Source organism: Leucoraja erinacea, chromosome 9, assembly GCF_028641065.1.
Source record: "Leucoraja erinacea ecotype New England chromosome 9, Leri_hhj_1, whole genome shotgun sequence".
Lineage (NCBI taxonomy): Eukaryota > Metazoa > Chordata > Chondrichthyes > Rajiformes > Rajidae > Leucoraja > Leucoraja erinaceus.
Window position 1 is genome coordinate 51,221,862 of NC_073385.1, and position 17,335 is coordinate 51,239,196.

Sequence of the window (17,335 nt, forward strand, 5' to 3'; positions counted from 1 at the left end):
CAAATATGTCTGATTACATAGTTGAGATTGAGAGCACACAACATAGGAAATGACATGAAAGTGAGTGCTCTTTTTGCTCATTTTTAATGGAAGGTTTATTCAGAAATCTAAACACGTCCAGGCAACATGTACAAAGTTTATAAAAGTTTACTTTGTGTGCACTTTTAAATGGGATGTTCTCAAGGTAATTTGTTGGATGTTGTCCACAGACATGAGGTTTTTTTTCTGCACCTCTGCATCGCACCATGAAAGCAGATGTTGTTAAGCTGGGAATTTTCCGATACTTTACTGAATTTGTGAAAATGTTACAAACATTTATTTTGTGCTCCTCTGAACTCTCTTCTCCTTGCTCATTTTTCTTCTCAGATATTAGCATTGCAGGCCTGAGGGGAAAAATGCCTCATAAGCAGCTTTCTTCTCCAGTTCTGCCCCATTATGGTGCTCAGGTAGAGATCCTGATTTGGTTGGAGGTTTTCCATTTGCACTTAATGACTTGTGATTGCAGGTTGATACTGGATGTTGGTGTGGTGACTCATGCTAAAGACAGTGCATGCTATTTTCTACTTGTTTTTCATCTCTCCTACTTTAACTACCCTGCACACCTGCAGCTGAGATTCCGTGCACCTAATGGAGCCTTTTGTTCCAACTGCAATGTCCCAAGTGAGCCACATGTTTCTCTTAAGAGTTCCAATGCCACACACAAGTAATTTAATTTGATATTAGAATGGTCCTTCCCACGAATCCTTTGTTGGCCAAAGTTCCCAATGCATTCAAAATGTAATAACAAGGGAACTGTAGATGCTGGCAATGGTAGAGTTGCTGCCTTACAGCGCCTAGGTTCCACCCTGACTATGGCTGCTGTCTGTACGGTGTTTGTCCGTTCTCCCTGCCTGGGTTTTCTGCCTGGGTTTTCTCCTGGAGCTCTGGTTTCCTCCAACACTCCAAAGACGTGCAGGTTTGTAAGTTAAGTGGCTTGGTGAAATTGTCCCTAGTGTGTAGGATAGTGTTGGTGTGCAAGGATCGCTGGTCGGTGTGGACTTAGTGGGCCGAAAGGCCTGTTTCTGCACTGTATCTCTCAACTAAACTAAACTAAACATGGATAGGCAACGTTTTGAGTCCGAACCCTTCTTCAGACACGCCATTCTTTGTATTTCAGTACTTCCCCATTCTTCAGACATTGCATTGTTCTGCTTCAGGACTTCCTTGTGCAAAATATATTGGGAGAGAGACTTATTTTCCTAAGGCAGTGATTTCACAGTGTGGCTTGGTGTCATTTTCACTGCAGGCCCTTGATGGAGTGAGCTGAGTGATAGCAGCATGTTAACATTAGACAATGCATGTGTTTAAAGAATGTTGTCTCCCTGCATTGTTGTAAGACAGTAAAACACCAATAACCTGCCATCCAACTATTTGAAGATCCCAATGATACAGCATCTGGCTATTGTTTACTGCACTTCTTTTCCATTCACCTAGGCCCCAGTTCCTGCACTTTTTCCACCACCAGGGTCCCAGAGCCTGTGCTCCCTTCCCATTCGCTGGGGCCCTGGTTCCCGGGCTTCCTCTAACATGCTGCGACCCAGTTCAAGCACCCTGTAATAATGCACTGCCCCATTTCTCAAGCTCCCGAGGACCCGCTAGGTCAAGTTCCCCACACTCCCTTTCAACTTGCTTGGTTCACTGGTACAAATATTACCATTCGGCGCAATATATAAAAAGTGCTAGAATATTAATAGAAAGCACATCCAGTAGTCTTAGTGTCATACTGTGTGGAAACAGGCCCTTCGGCCTAACTTGCCCTCACTGACAACATGTCCCAGCTATACTAGTCTGCATTTGGTCCATATCCCTCCAAACCTGTCCTATCTATGTACCTGTCTAATTGTTTCTTAAATCTTGGGATAGCCCCTACCTCAGCTACCTCCTCTGGCAGCTTGTTCCATACACCCACCACCTGGACGTGTGATAATTTACCCCTTGGCATCCTATAAAATCTTTCCCCCTTCACCTTAAACCTATGTCCTCTGGTCCTCGATTCACCCACTCTGGGCAAGAGACTCTGTGCATCTACCCGCTCTATTCTTCTCATGATTTTTATACACATTATATTATACACATGTTTGGCAAGCACTTGCGGTAGTTCATCATAACGATTCAAGGATCTGCTGCGTGAATTTTAGATATCGATAGCAACATACATACAATGAGCCAGCATTCATCTGTACCCATATTATCAATAGGTTCTCAGCTGGAAATATGTTTGCTTGGTGACTTTCTCCACAAACCTGCAGTGACAAGCACCAGTGGAACATTTCACTGTGTTGATATGCTGTCAAGTGAGCTCCTCTGACCTGTATGTGAAATGCCAACGGTAAACACACAACAGTACTGTCTGCCTCAATATGCCATGAGTCACTCCACATGCAAACTCCATAGGCTTTTCAGTTTTCCATCTTTTGCCTGAACCCGAAGCAGATTACAAATTGTGTGGAGGATGACTAGTATGTTTTCAAAAACCTTTTATCAAGGCTTAGCTAGAGAAACCTCAGTGATGGGATTATAGCAAATTAGCCAATTCCTAACATACATATCCCAAATCAATGCTTTCCTGAAAAAAGCAGGCTTCTTAAAATTATTATTTTACTGAAGCATTGGTGCCATTGGAAATAGTAGTGAGTGTCCCTTTAGGACAGCACAGTGGTGCAGCAGTAGAGTTGCTGCCTTACAGCACCAGATACCTGGGTTCGATCCTGACCACAGCTGCTGTCTGTACAGAGTTGTACATTCTCCCTGTGACTGCGTGGGTTTCCTCCGAGTGCTCCAGTTTCCTCCCACACTCCAAAGACGTGCAGGTTTGTAGGTTAATTGGCTTCTGTAAATTGTAAATTGTCCCTCATGTGTAGGATAGTGCTAGTGTAGGGGATGATCGCTAGATGGTGCGGACATGGTGGGCCGAAGGGCAGTATATCAGCTCCAGCTTCCATTATTTGTATTTGCCCCTGTTATCCCCACTGTACAAAAACACCCTGGCAATATGATGTGACTTCACCTTCACTGAAACCATTTAGTACAACTTTCACACAAAAGGTTTGTTCTTCAAAAAGGTTTGGACCTGTTGTGTGCCATCAACTTTTAATGAATCTGAACCTCTACACAATATGTTGGTGCCCCCTAGTTGAACTGTGAAACAAGTACAGCAATTTCATATAATTGGTCCTATCCCAATTTGTAAACGGTGTGTTTGATGAGAATAAATGCTTCTTGCATGTCTGACTGGACTGTCATCTCTTGCACACTTCCTGAGTTCAAATATTCAGGGTTTCATTTCTGCAGAATAGTCTTTCCAGCGCTGCTTTCCTTTCCTGCCTCCTCCCATCGATCCAAAAGAAAGGTTCTCCGGTTCCTATTTCTAGTTCATGAGGTCTTCACGGAGCTGTTTGTTTGTTGCTCCATACTCATTCCTATAGTGCCTTCAAATCAGGACCATTACTCCAAACTGAAAAACTTAGCTGCTACCCAAGGCCTGCCCAGGCTATCATTCCAATGTGTAGCAAGAAAATGCCGATTCTGGTTTACATCAAAGATAGATGCAAAGTGCTGGAGTAACTCAGCGGGTCAGGCAGCATCTCTTGAGAAAAAGAATAAGTGATGTATTGGGTTGAGACCCTTCTTCAGATTCAGTTTTCAGAAGAGAGGTCTCAACCTGAAACTTCACCTATGCTTTTTCTCCAGAAACATTGCGTGACCCACTGAATTGCTCCAGCATTCTATGTCTATCTCCGATTCCAATACCCTGCTTGCATTTTACTCCTGAAATGACACAAAAAGCTGAAATAACGCAACAGATTTGGCAGCATCTCTGGAGAACGTGGATAGGTGATGTTTCAGGTCGGGACCTTTCTGTAGACTCTGAAGAAATCTGGGTCTGAAGAAGGGCCCTGATGCAAAAAATTCACCTAGCCATGCTCTCCAGAGATGCTTCATCATTGAGTTACTCTGGCACTTTGTGTCTTAGTCTTTTAAATCGGCCTCTGCAGCTCCTTATTTCTCCATTCCCCCCCGGTTTGGTAGTTTACTGATGACCCATGCGAAAAGAGCTATGAGTGTTGAGTTGAGTTGAAACAAATATGGGCTAACCACCTCCAATGCTGAGGGGAACAAAATTACTGCTAAATATACCTCGGTTGGGATTTTAAGAGGCCACGTCAACTTCTCTGCCCTCAGCCGTGTCCACTCACTTCTCATCAGTTATGAATTGTTTGCAAAATGAGTGACTTTACAGAGAGATCCTGATGGCTGAGTATTGTGTAAAATTTCAGCCCTCACTAGTAAGTTTCTTCTCAATGAGCAATGGGTTGAATGCTCTGAACCACCATCATTATTTCCGCTTCCTCCCCACCCCTCACAGTTACAAACAAGGTGGGGTGGATGGGTCTTAAAAAACCCCCCAAATCTAGAAGAGATTGGGGGTGATGGTTTGAAGTTGGGTTTAGTTTATTGTCACGTGTACCGAGGTACAGTGAAAAGCTTTTGTATCATGCTAACCAGTCAGCAGAAAGACAATACATGATTATAATTAAGCCACCCACAGTGTACACATGCACGCAGTAAAATGTGGATAAATGTGAGGTTATCCACTTTGGTGGCAAAAACAGGAAAGCAGACTATTATCTAAATGGTGGCCGATTAGGGAAAAGGGGAGATGCAACGAGACCTGGGTGTCATGGTACACCAGTCATTGAAAGTAGGCATGCAGGTGCAGCAGGCAGTGAAGAAAGCGAATGTTAGCTTTCATAGCAAAAGGATTTGAGTATAGGAGCAGGGAGGTTCTACTGCAGTTGTACAGGGTCTTGGTGAGACCACACCTGGAGTATTGCGTACAGTTTTGGTCTCCAAATCTGAGGAAGGACATTATTGCCATAGAGGGAGTGCAGAGAAGGTGCACCAGACTGATTCCTGGGATGTCAGGACTTTCATATGAAGAAAGACTGGATAGACTCGGCTTATACTTGCTAGAATTTAGGAGATTGAGGGGGGATCTTATAGAAACTTACAAAATTCTTAAGGGGTTGGACAGGCTAGATGCAGGAAGATTGTTCCCGATGTTGGGGAAGTCCAGGACAAGGGGTCACAGCTTAAGGATAAGGGGGAAATCCTTTAAGACCGAGATGAGAAAAACATTTTTCACACAGAGAGTGGTGAATCTCTGGAACTCTCTGCCACAGAAGGTAGTTGAGGCCAGTTCATTGGCTATATTTCAGAGGGAGTTAGATGTGGCCCTTGTGGCTAAAGGGATCAGGGGGTATGGAGAGAAGGCAGGTACGGGATACTGAGTTGGATGATCAGCCATGATCATATTGAATGGCGGTGCAGGATCGAAGGGCCGAATGGCCTACTCCTGCACCTATTTTCTATGTATCTATGTATCTATAAAGGGCATAGCATGAATAACGTTTAGTGCAAGATAAAGCCAGTAAATTCCGATCAAAGAAAGTCTCCAGTGAAGTAGTTCAGGGCTGCTCCCTAATTGTTGGTAGGATGGTTCAGTTGCCTGATGACAGATGGGAAGAAACTGTTCCTGAACAATGTGGTCATAGATATCCAGTGACAAAGTTGGGAATCCTTCACAAGAGATGATGAAGTTTTGAGGCAGGGTAGGTTTTTTTTGGAGAGGAGCGTCGCAGTGTATCTACCTGCCGTGTCCAATTCAGGATCCCACAATTGACAATGTCTTATTGGCAAATAACTGATGCGAAACATGGAAATGATGCAAGTTTTTCACTTAAGAGTTGAGGTGTGTTGTTGAGTTCAAGATTGTAGCAGCGGTACTGAGGACCTAGCTGGCCCCCTTTGGGGTGCCTGGTGCTGACAACTCCCACATTGACTGTGCTGGTGGACAGTCGGATGCCTGGCATACGTTCCTTAGCCGAGAACCATATCACTGGAGTTGCTCCCTTCCAGAGCAATGTGGGAGTCCAAGGATTCGATTCTTGCTGCTTCATCCCCACTTTAAAATTGAGGCCATTGTAATTGCAGAAAAAAAAACAAAGTTGGTCCTTTACAGGGGTGGAATAGCACCAGCATCAACTGGCTCAGCAGAGGGCTTATGCCTCAGGAAACACGATTACAAATGCATTCTGCAGCTAATGCGAGCACCCTTCGGACTCAACTGTTGAGTGCTGTTTGGTTGCCAGGCAACTGAATGGAAGGTGAAAATTACTGCGACAGGAAGGTAATGGAGTGAGAATGATTACGTTGTGAGATTAGGAGGTCAGATCTCATCACAAAATTGTGGCTATTCACGTTTGCCATGCTTCAGAGTTAACGAGTTACTTAGATTGATTCCAGGATCTGGCCACAAGATATCGTGGAAGGTTATGGTGGTTTCTGCAGATAAAATCAATTTATTTTTGCTTTTGACTGATTGCACATGTGACTTTTTTCAAAATTCAGCATTAACACTGTACGGTGACCATTTCCTAGCGGAGGGCCCAGATTGCCAAATGGCAGCCAAGGCCATTATGGATGGGAGGAGAGGGCTATTTTACTATTGAATGAGAGGCCCCACCATCTGCCATCTTGTGGTTTGCATTAATTGACCATCCAGCTGGATTTGATTGAATGAGGACTTACAATGATCTATTGTATGGGAAAATTGTACAGTTCACTGAAGGAAAACAATTTTTCCCTTTTTTTCAAATGCAAAAATGCACAGATAGATCTACTGTAGACAAGCAATGTTAGATTGTAGACATCATTTTGTATTCCAATTCTAGGGAATCTTTATCAAGTGGAAAAAATAATTAAATGAAGACTAATAATTCACTCTTGAAGTATTATTAGAAGTAATGCCCATGTAAAACCCATTGTTAAAATAATTATTTGCATAAATAGACCCAAAATGCTAGAGTAACTCAGTGGATCAGGCAGCATCTCTGGAGAAAAGGAATAGGTCATATTTTCAGTCAGAACCTTTCTTCAGAAGGAGCCTGAAGAAGGGTCTCAACCCGAAACATTACCCATTCCTTCTATTCAGAGATGCTGCCTGACCCGCTGAGTTACTCCAGCATGTTGTGTCCATCTTTCGGTGGAAACTAGCATCTGCAGTTCCTTCCTACACTGTTTGCATAAGTGTCAGGACCAACTCCAACAGAAATGTGTTTAACTACCTGCCCTTGATATTCAGTAGCAGTACCCACGCTCTCAACATCCTGGGAGTCGTCATTGAGCAGTAAAACTCTAGCTACACAAATATTGTGTAGAGCCAGGATTTCCTTCAGTGAACCCTGTCCTCCACCTCCCCACCCCCTAAGTGCCATCCAACATCTACAAGGTGGAATAGATCGGGTAAATGCAGAGTCTCTTGTCCAGAGTTGGGGAATCGTGAACCAGAGGACATGGGTTTAAGGTGAGGGAGTAAAGATTTAATAGGAACCTGAGTATCTTTTTCAAACAAAGAGTGGTGGGTGTATGGAACAAGCTGCCGTGGGAGGTAGTTGAGGCAGATACTATAGCACCGTTCAAGAAACATGTAGACAGGTCCATGGATAGGATAGGCTTCGATGGATATGGGCCAAAGACAAACTAGTGTAGATGGGACATGTTGGTCAGTGTGGGCAAGTTGGGCCAACGGGCCTGTTTCCACACTCTATGATTCTAAGTCACAAGGCAGATGTGTGATGGAAGGTTACCTGGCTGAATGGAGCTGCAACAGCACTTGAGAATCCCAACATAATCCAGGACAAAACTTCCCACTAGACTAATTCATCAACCAATCTGGGCAATTTTCCCTTCACCACCAGCATTTTGTGGCGGCAGTGTGTATCCTCTACGAAATTCACAACTAGGCTACTCCAATAGCGCTTACCAAACCTGCAACTCTTGCACCAAGAAGGACAATGGTAAGAACACCATCACCTGCAACCTCTGCTCTGTTACATTCTGATTTGGAAATATGTTGCTATTATTTAATCATTGCTGGATCCCATTTCAGGAACCCTCTCTACCGGCATTGTGGGAATAGTTTTACCATGAACTTGTCAAGGCAAGTTAGGGGCAGCGTTAAATGCCATTCTCGCCAGTGACACTAACTTCATGCAACAAATAAAATGAAACAATGTGCAAGTTGGCGAAAACAATTTATTTAGCAGACAAATCAGTTACGGTGGCCGGGTCCAAGCACCTATGTCAGAGCCACCTAATGCCATTAAGGAGTATAACTGTATTGATTCATTCATTCATTCGTTACAGCAACAATTAATTTCAGGTAATGTATTTAACAGCCCAAAATGTCCAAAGAGATTCAGCGGAAGCATTAATAAACAACATTTGGCAGCAAGCCAGGTAAAATGTTCGGGCAGATGGCCAAAGATGTTTTGTGAAACTTTTTAAAGGGAAAATAAGAGAGGCTGGTAGGGAGGAGGAGAAGATATGGACTTGGTTAACATCCAGGATTTAAGACTTAAATTGAAAGAACACGGTTAAAAAATAAGAGGGTAGAGGCAGCCAGAGTTGAATGTGTGGAAGAAGAATCCACAAATGGGGATTAGCAGGGCTATGGAAGTATCGAAAAACAAGAGAAAGCATTTTAAAGTGAAGATGTTGCTTATCTGAGAACAGTCCTGAGCTACTATCTACCTCATTGAAGACCCTCGGAGTATCTTTATTCAGACATTAATGAATATTATCGTACATTAAACATTATTCATATTCTTTCCTTTATCCTGCATCTGTACACTGTGGACGGCTCGATTGTAATCATGCATTGTCTTTCCGCTGACTGGTTAGCGCGCAAGAAAAGCCTTTCACTATATCTCGGTATACGTGAGAATAAACTAAACTAAACTAAAAACTGATGTGGTTCACCATGCATGTGGGGGACCTGGGCACAGATTATGCAGCGAGTTAGATCAGAGAGAGCAGCATTTTGCCTGAGATTTTATGGAAGATGGAAAACAGATGGGCAGCCAGCAGTGTCTTTGAAAAATCACATCTAGAAGCACAAAAAGCATGGAGGCGTGTTTGGTCAAAGATGGGCTGAGTCAGGTTGTTGTGGGGAAAACTAGATGAGGCTAGTCTTGATGCTGGTTTGCAGGAAAAAGCTGGAATTGAGTGGCCAGCTGCCTTTGGTGTTGCAACAGTACTTTAGATACTCAACATATAATCCAGGATAACATTTCCCACTTGGCTCGTAATTCATCAGCCAACTGGGCACCATTCCCTCTACCACCAGCAAACTGTGGCAGTCATGTGCATCCTCTACTAGGCTACGCGTCAGTACTTTCCTAACCCGCAACACTTCCACCAAGAAGGACAATGTTAAGAGTACATAGTAACACCATCACCTGCAACCACCCCTCTGTCACTCAACATAGTGATTTGGAAATATGGTGCTATTATTTAATCATTGCCGGATCCCGCTTCAGGAACCCTCTCTAACGGCACTATAGGAGTAGCTTTACCATGAACTCTTCTAGAGTTAGGGACAGCATTAGATGCCAATCTTGCCCGTGACACTAACCTCATGATCCGGGCCGGGTCTAAGCACTAGGTTTTAAATGCCACCACTGCAGCAACAATGGTGCAGCAGTAGAGTTGCTGCCTTACAGCACTTGCTGCACTGGAGACTGGTTCGATCCTGAGTACAGATGCTGTCTGTACGGAGTTTGTACGTTCTCCTCGTGACCGTGTGGGCTTTCCCCGAGATCTTCAGTTTCCTCCCACACTCCAAAGACGTAGATGTATGTAGGTTAATTGGCTTGGTATATATATGTCAATTGTCCCAAGTGTGTGTAGGATAGTGTTAATGTTGCTGGTCGGCGCAAATTCGGAAGGGCCAGTTTCCGCGCTGTATCTCTAAACTAAACGGTTGAACTTTGTGGTTGAATGAGAGCACAAAAAAACAATGTTACTGGAAGAGAGTCATTTCCAAGAAGCTTAATCAACTGGTTAGGCTGTTGCACTGTTTAACAGATTATTTCATTGTTATGGCCATGTTCCCCTCATTTAATGGTACCCTGAGCTTGGGAAGCAGCCCAGATACAGAGAGAGATGCTGTAAGGTGACTGACTGGGTCAGTGTTTGACAAGATTTGCTACAAATGTGACTTTTAGGGCAAGATTTATTGTCCTATTTTCATTTTCCTCTGTAGGCGGAGACGGCAGCCAATCGGATCTGCAAAGTTCTGGCAGTGAACCAGGAGAACGAACAGCTGATGGAGCAATACGAGAAGCTGGCCAGTGATGTATGCACAAAGATGTTTCTGTGGTCACTCCACCAGAACTGTTAGAGATCAAAAAAATATGTTTGTCTCCTTGAAACGGAAATGGGGTCCTGAAAATGCAAATCCTTCCAAAAATTAATCCACAAGCAAGCAGCACACATAGAACATAGCCCAGTGTTGAATATGACAATGTTGAATATGAGGGCAAGACCATCACTTATATACCTGCACATAAGCCACATCAATCCGTTCCTTGCATATCACATGCTTATCCAAAAGTCTTTACGATGCCACTGACGTGTCTACTTCAACATCACCCCCGGAAGCGCTTTTCAGAGATGCTGCCTCACAGCGCCAGAGTCCCAGGTTGGACCCTGACCTTGGATACTCTCTATGTGGAGTTCAACATTCTCCCTGTGATCGCGTGGGATTTCTCCGGGAACTCGGGTTCCTCCTCCATTCCATAGACGTTTGAGTTTGTTGGTTAATTGGCCTGTACATTGCCCTTAGTGTGCAGTTGGACAACTGGCATGAATGGGTAATTAATGGTCGCCGTGGACTAGGTGGGCCGAAGGGCCTGATTCCATGCGCTATCCTTAAACTCTGAACCCAATTTCTGCATCTGGATTACAAGCACTGTATCTGTAGGCAGCTAAGGCTTTACATGCTGACAGATTTTAATGGCCCGTTAGTGAGGCAAGTTCTCCCCCTGGCTATTTTGTTTTATTTTGCTCCCACTGTTGATAATGGGATTACTTGAACTGAGTCTCTCTGAGGAGCAGTTGTAGAGGGTTGTTGGAGAGGGGTGGCGCAGTGGTAGAATTGCTGCCTTACAGGCTTACAGCACAAAAGACCCAGGTTCGATCCTGACTACGGCCACTGTCTGTGTGAAGTTTGTACATTCTCCCTTTGACCGCATAGGTTTTCTCCGGGTTCTCCAGTTTCCTCCCACACTCTAAAGATGTATGGGTTTGCAGGTTAATTGGTAAAACTGGTAAATTGTCCCTAGTGTGTAGTATAGTGGTGGTGTACGGGTGTGATCGCTGGTCAGCGTGGACTTGGTGGGCCGCAGGGCCCGGTTCCGCGCTGTATCTCTAAAGTCTGAAGATTTGTTCCGAGTTTACTGATGCACCTGTTGTGTTGCAGCTCCTGGAGTGGATCCGACGCACCATCCCCTGGCTGGAGAACCGCTCCCCGGACAACACCATGCAGGCCATGCAGCAGAAGCTGGAAGATTTCCGAGACTACCGCCGCCTCCACAAGCCGCCCAAGGTCCAGGAGAAGTGCCAGCTGGAAATCAACTTCAACACGCTGCAGACCAAGCTACGGCTCAGCAACAGACCTGCCTTCATGCCGTCCGAAGGGAAGATGGTGTCGGTAAGTGTCGCTGGGGGAATGCCCTACTGAACCCATCTCTGAGAAAGCAGCCCCACTGTACCTGCCTCCTTAACACAAGTTCTTTAAGGAATCGGAGTAGAATTAGGCCATTTGGCCCATCAAGTCTACTCCGCCATTCAATCATGGCTGATCTATCTCTCTCTCCTAACCCCATTCTTCTGCCTTCTCCCCATAAACTCTGACACCTGTACTAACAGGTACACAAACTCTTTCTGCTTTTAATTCCACTAGAGTTTCTAGATCATTTTCTTTGCAGACATTAGTTCAGTTTATTGTCACATGTACCGATGTACAGTGGAAAACTTTTTTTGTTGCCTGCTATCCAGTGACTGTACATGATTACAATTAAGCTGTCCATAGTGTATGGATACAGGATAAAGGGAATAATGTTTAGTGCCTTTTAAAGTCCAGTAATGTTTGAGTGAATATAGTCCGAGGTAGGTGAGTCAATACTGCTCTCTAGTTGGTGAGAGGGCAGTTCAGTTGCCTGATAGCAGCTGGGAAGAAACTGTATGAATCTAGAGATATGTGAGGTATGTATTTTCTAACTTCTGTACTTCTGGACATTACCAGAATGTTAAATCGTACAGCTACAACTATTTTTGTGGTGAGGGCCAGATTTACAAACCAAACCACTCTGAGGGTCATGGTGTCTTAAGTATCCGGTTCCTGGATAATCCCATCCCTGGTCACCAATCCCTGCATTAGGATCTTCCGGTTGCCAAACACTTTAATTCCCCTTCCCATTCCCACACTGACCTTTCGGTCCGAGGCCTCCTTCATTGTCATAGAGTGAGGCTAAATGCAAATTGGAGAAACAGCATCTCATATTTCACTTGGGCAATTTATGATTTCTCTAACTTCATGCCTTGCATTCCCTCTCTCTCCATCCATCCCTCACCCAAGTCGCACCAGCTTCTCATTCTCACCTAGCAAACAGCTAACAATGGCCTGTTTATTTATCATCGTTGCTTATTTGCATATCTTTCATTCACTTGTTCTATATCTCTCTACATCACTGTCCATATCTCTCATTTCCCTTTCCCCCGATTCTCAGTTTAAAGAAGGGTCTTGACCTGAAACGTCACCCGTTCCTTCTCTACAGAGATGCCTTAGAGTAGCCTTGTTGCCTTATGTCTGGTATTCAATGTATCCCATGAACCACATCTTATTAGTCGGAGGCCCCCATGCTCATGGACAAGCATTGGGCTACTGTGAGGAAGGCATGTACAGTCTCATGGATGTGTAATGCTTGATTTCAGGACACAATAACTCATTTTTCACTAAAGTATGTGTGGAGGGGATTGGCGTGAACCTATTTACAAATGTATTTCTCCAAGAACCATTTATTGCAGGCAGTGTAACCAGCGAATACACCATCAGCAATGAAACATCTTGTGTCTGCTGCTGTTCATTTTACAATACAGTTTATTTTAAGGGTATTTTGTCATCAGTGTTTGTGTCTTTCAATCAAAGCACACAATCCTGTACCTCCATTGCCTCCGTTCTCCCTGAAGACCAATTGCCAGTAATTGTGCCCAGTATGATTGTAAGGTTTACGATTTCACTTCACAGTACATCTCAAAAGTCATTTCTTTAACTTAATGATTTGAAATGGCTGTGGGCTTCCAGTGTTTACGCTGCACAGTTTAAACTGCGATGCGGCAGAGAATGGGAGGATTCTGCACAGGCACATAAAACATGATTAAAGTTCCAGTGAAGGCAGCGCGAGGAGAAACATTATCTTTTTCAAGCGATTTGCTTTTGGGCACAACGCTGGTTTTAAGTGCTTTAGACTTTATAGATACATTGGGGAAATAGGCCCTTTAGCTCACTGACTCCATGCCGACCAGTGGTCATCGCATATACTAAAATTATCCTACAACGCTTAATTTTACCAAAGCCAATTAATCGACAAACCTGCACATCTTTGGAGTGTGGGGGAAACTGGAGCACCCGGATCAAATCCATGAAGTCACAGGGAGAATGTACAAACTCCGTACAGACAGCACCTGTAGTCAGCATCGAACTCGGGTCTCTGGCACTGCGAGGCAACGGTTCTATCGTTGTGCCACCGTGCCACACAATGCTAAATTGTACTAAAGCGGCAATTTGCAACAAATCTTAATTTAGGGTTTGTTCCAAGGTGTTTACCCAGTGGGCAGCTCCGCAGTCTAGGCCAGGTGTGGCCTGGGCTCAGTCCTTGGTCAATAACTGTACACACAGCCAGCGGAGTGCCACAATCCACCCTGTTCATCAGCTTGCTGAGGGTCAAGTGAGCGTGGGATCTCTCTGATGGTTGTTATCTCACAGGTTTGTTGAGAAAGTACACAGCTGTAAATATTGGGCAAGGTCAGGGTTCACTTCAGTCGCAGGCAACACAAGCTCCTGTTGTATTCCCTGGCTTTGAGAAGACTAAACAGCGATTTGGTTGAAGTTCTCAGAGTATTAAAGGTATTGTTAAGAAGAGCTGCCTGAAGAAGGGTCCCAGCCCGAAACATCACCCATCCCTTTTCTCCAGAGATGCTGCCTGACCCGCTGAGTTACTCCAGCACTTTGTGTGTATCAAAGGTATTGTTAAGATAGACAGACACACTTTCTGCTGTTTGTTGAGTGTGGGACCAGTGGATATGGAATATGAATTATAACCAGGGTTTTAAAAGTGGTCCGAACTTGAAACATCACCTATGTTTGTTCTCCCGAGATGCTGCCTGACCCACTGAGTTACTCCAGCACTTTGTGCCTCTTGGAAGTGAAGTTGGGAAACATGTCTAAACATAGAGCCGGTGAGAACTTGGAACTCCCTCAGTGTCACAGTCATACAGCAGAGAAACAGAGGCCCTTCCACCCGACTCACCTGTGTTGACCAACATGCCCATTTGCCTGCGTTTGACCCAAATCCCCCTGAACATTTCCAATCCGTGTACCTGTCCAAATGTCTTTTAAATATCAAAACAAATAACTGGTTTATACCAAATGCTGGTTTATACCAAAGATAGACACAAAGTACTGGAGTAACTCAGCGGGTCAGGCTGCATCGCTGGAGAAAAGGAATAAGTAATACTTCAGGTCAGGACTCGACTCGAAGGTCACCTCTATTTTGTCTGTATTTTAAATCGCAGATTTAAAGTAAACACTAAAGGGCCTGTCCCACGAGCATGCAACTGCATGCGGCAAGCGCTTCCAAACCAGAAGCGGGGGCTGCGCGGAGGTCGAGTGATCCCCGTACAGGGCCAGTCCCACCAGCATGTGACTGCATGCGGCGAGCGCAACCAAACCAGAAGCGGGGGCCGCGAGGAGGTCGAGTGAGTGACGTGAAGTTCGAGCGAAGTCCGCGAGAAGTTCGCGCGTGACGTACGGCGTCAAGATGCTGCGTCCGGCGTCGAGACGCTGTGTACGCCCGTCGAGGCGGATGCGGCATACAGCGTCGAGGCGGATGCAGGCTGGCAGGCCGTTGTCGCACAGAATTTTTGAACACTGTCTGTTTTTCGGAGCCCCGCACGATGTCGGGACCAGCTCTGCCCAACTCCATACGGCTCCGGTAATCGAAGTGGGACCGGCCCCGCGAGGCCATACAGCTCAAGCGATCATGTTAGGTCGCGTTTGCCGCATGCAGTCGCATGCTCGTGGGACAGGCCCTTTAGTGTTGCATCCATTGTAGTTGATACAAAATAGTTGCAAACTTTTATCCCTGTACGTGGGAGTGATGGGGAACCCACTGCTTGGTGCAGGATGCTGTCCTGAGTCGGTGAATGCAGGTGGGAGAACCAGAACTAATTGTGAATTTTGGTGATTGCAGGATATCAACAATGCCTGGGGCTCATTGGAGCATGCGGAGAAGGGTTACGAGGAGTGGCTACTGAATGAGATCAGGAGATTGGAACGACTGGACCACCTGGCGGAGAAGTTCAGACAAAAAGCAGTGATCCACGAGGCCTGGAGCAATGGTAATTATTTCAATCTCAGAAGGCTCAAATAGGCATAACGTGGATTAATTACATTTCATTGAAGTTGGTGTCCACATTTTTTAGTTTAGTTTAGAGATATAGTGTGGAAACAGGCCTTTCGGCCCTCTGCGTCCGCACCATCCAGTGATCAACTGTACACCAGTTCTCTCCTACACACTAGGGACAATTTACAGAAGGCAATTAACCTACAAACCTGCATGTCTTTGGAATGTGGGAGGAAACCGGAGCACCCGGAGAAAGCCCATGTGGTCATGGGGAGAATGTACAAACTCCGTACAGGCAGCACCCATTGTCAGGGTCGAACCTGGGTCTCTGGTGCCATAAGGCAGCAGCTCTACTGCTGCACAACTGTGCCACACGTAGTCTAAATGGACTCAGTCTGATGTGAAAAAAAAGACTGTGAACGTGGCCAGTTAGTAGGGTTATGATGCTGAAGCAGTTAGATTGCTGTGTTTGCTGAATTCAGCATGAAGGACATTAATGTGATGACACAGACCTTCAATTGGCATCTCATTGCAAAAACGCACTGCGTTGTGCTGGCTTTGCTGAGAGTGACTGAGCAAGGTTGCAAGTGCTCAGCACCAGTGGCCGTAATGTGCACTATGACATAATTAACTGCACAATGAAGGGACATTAATCTGTCGGGAGTTGATCGTACCACAATCTCATAAGCACAAACGGATCATGTGCATAATTCAGCAAATGGGTCCATGTTCAATGTTAGTATCTTTTAACTAGTCTGGCATCAGGTTTTAGACTGTCACACAGTCCTGGAACAGAGAGTTTGACCTAAATCTACAATGTTAGTCATTCCTTCTTACATTCCTTCACTGAACTCTTCAACAAACTCTCAAAGAATGGGCTTGTATTCACTGGTATTTAGAAGAATGAAAGGGGATCTTATAGAAACATATAAAATTCTTAAGGGATTGGACAGGCTAGATGCAGGAGAAATGTTCCCTATGTTCATGGAGTCCAGAACCAGGGGTCACAGTTTAAGAATAAGGGGTAGGCCATTTAGGACTGAGATGAGAAAAAACGTTTTCACCCAGAGAATTGTGAATCTGTGGAATTCTCTGCCACAGAAGCCAGTGGAGGCCAATTCACTGGATGTTTTCAAGGGAGAGTTAGACAGTACTCTTAGAGCTAACGGAATCAAGGGTATACTGGGTAAAAGCAGGTACAGGGTACTGATTTTGGATGATCAGCCATGATCATATTGAATGGTGGTGCTGGCTCGAAGGGCTGAATGGATTACTCCCACACCTATTTTCTATGTTTCCATGTTTCTATAACACATTACTAAGTTATTAACTGAAATAAATTAATTGGCCATATTTACATTTTGACCATTATACTCCTTATTTGCATTATTACCACCTGTTGGTTAGTGATGACTTTCAAACTGTCCAACCTTGCATCCAAATGTTGCCAGCATTGCTTGAATGTATTGTTGTCAGGCAGAAGATTAGCTTCCCCAGAAGAGTTTGCTTTGTTTTTTTGCCATTCAACCTTGTGAGAGACTGGCAGATGGAGTAATGGATTGATCAAGTCCGGTATACAATAGTGGGTAGAGATCCAGTCATTGTACCTCAAGTTCAAGTGAGTTTATTGTCATGTGTAGGACAATGAAATTCTTGCTTTGCTTCAGCACACAGAACATAGTAGGCATTTACTACAAAACAGATCAGTGTGTCCAAATACCGTAATATAAATATACACACACATGAATAAATGAAGCATATATCAA

General features: G+C 44.6%; 1 protein-coding gene across 5 annotated transcripts in view; it reads left to right on the top strand.

Moving 5' to 3' along the window:
• Nucleotides 1–17,335, top strand: part of actn1 (actinin, alpha 1) — a 202,430-nt gene that overhangs the window by 148,089 nt on the left and 37,006 nt on the right. For all 5 annotated transcript variants that reach the window (XM_055640801.1, XM_055640803.1, XM_055640800.1 and 2 more), the window contains exons 9-11: nt 10,148–10,240; nt 11,366–11,596; nt 15,417–15,564. In XM_055640801.1, coding sequence (XP_055496776.1) covers nt 10,148–10,240; nt 11,366–11,596; nt 15,417–15,564 — 472 coding nt within the window. The remainder of the gene's footprint in view (nt 1–10,147; nt 10,241–11,365; nt 11,597–15,416; nt 15,565–17,335) is intronic.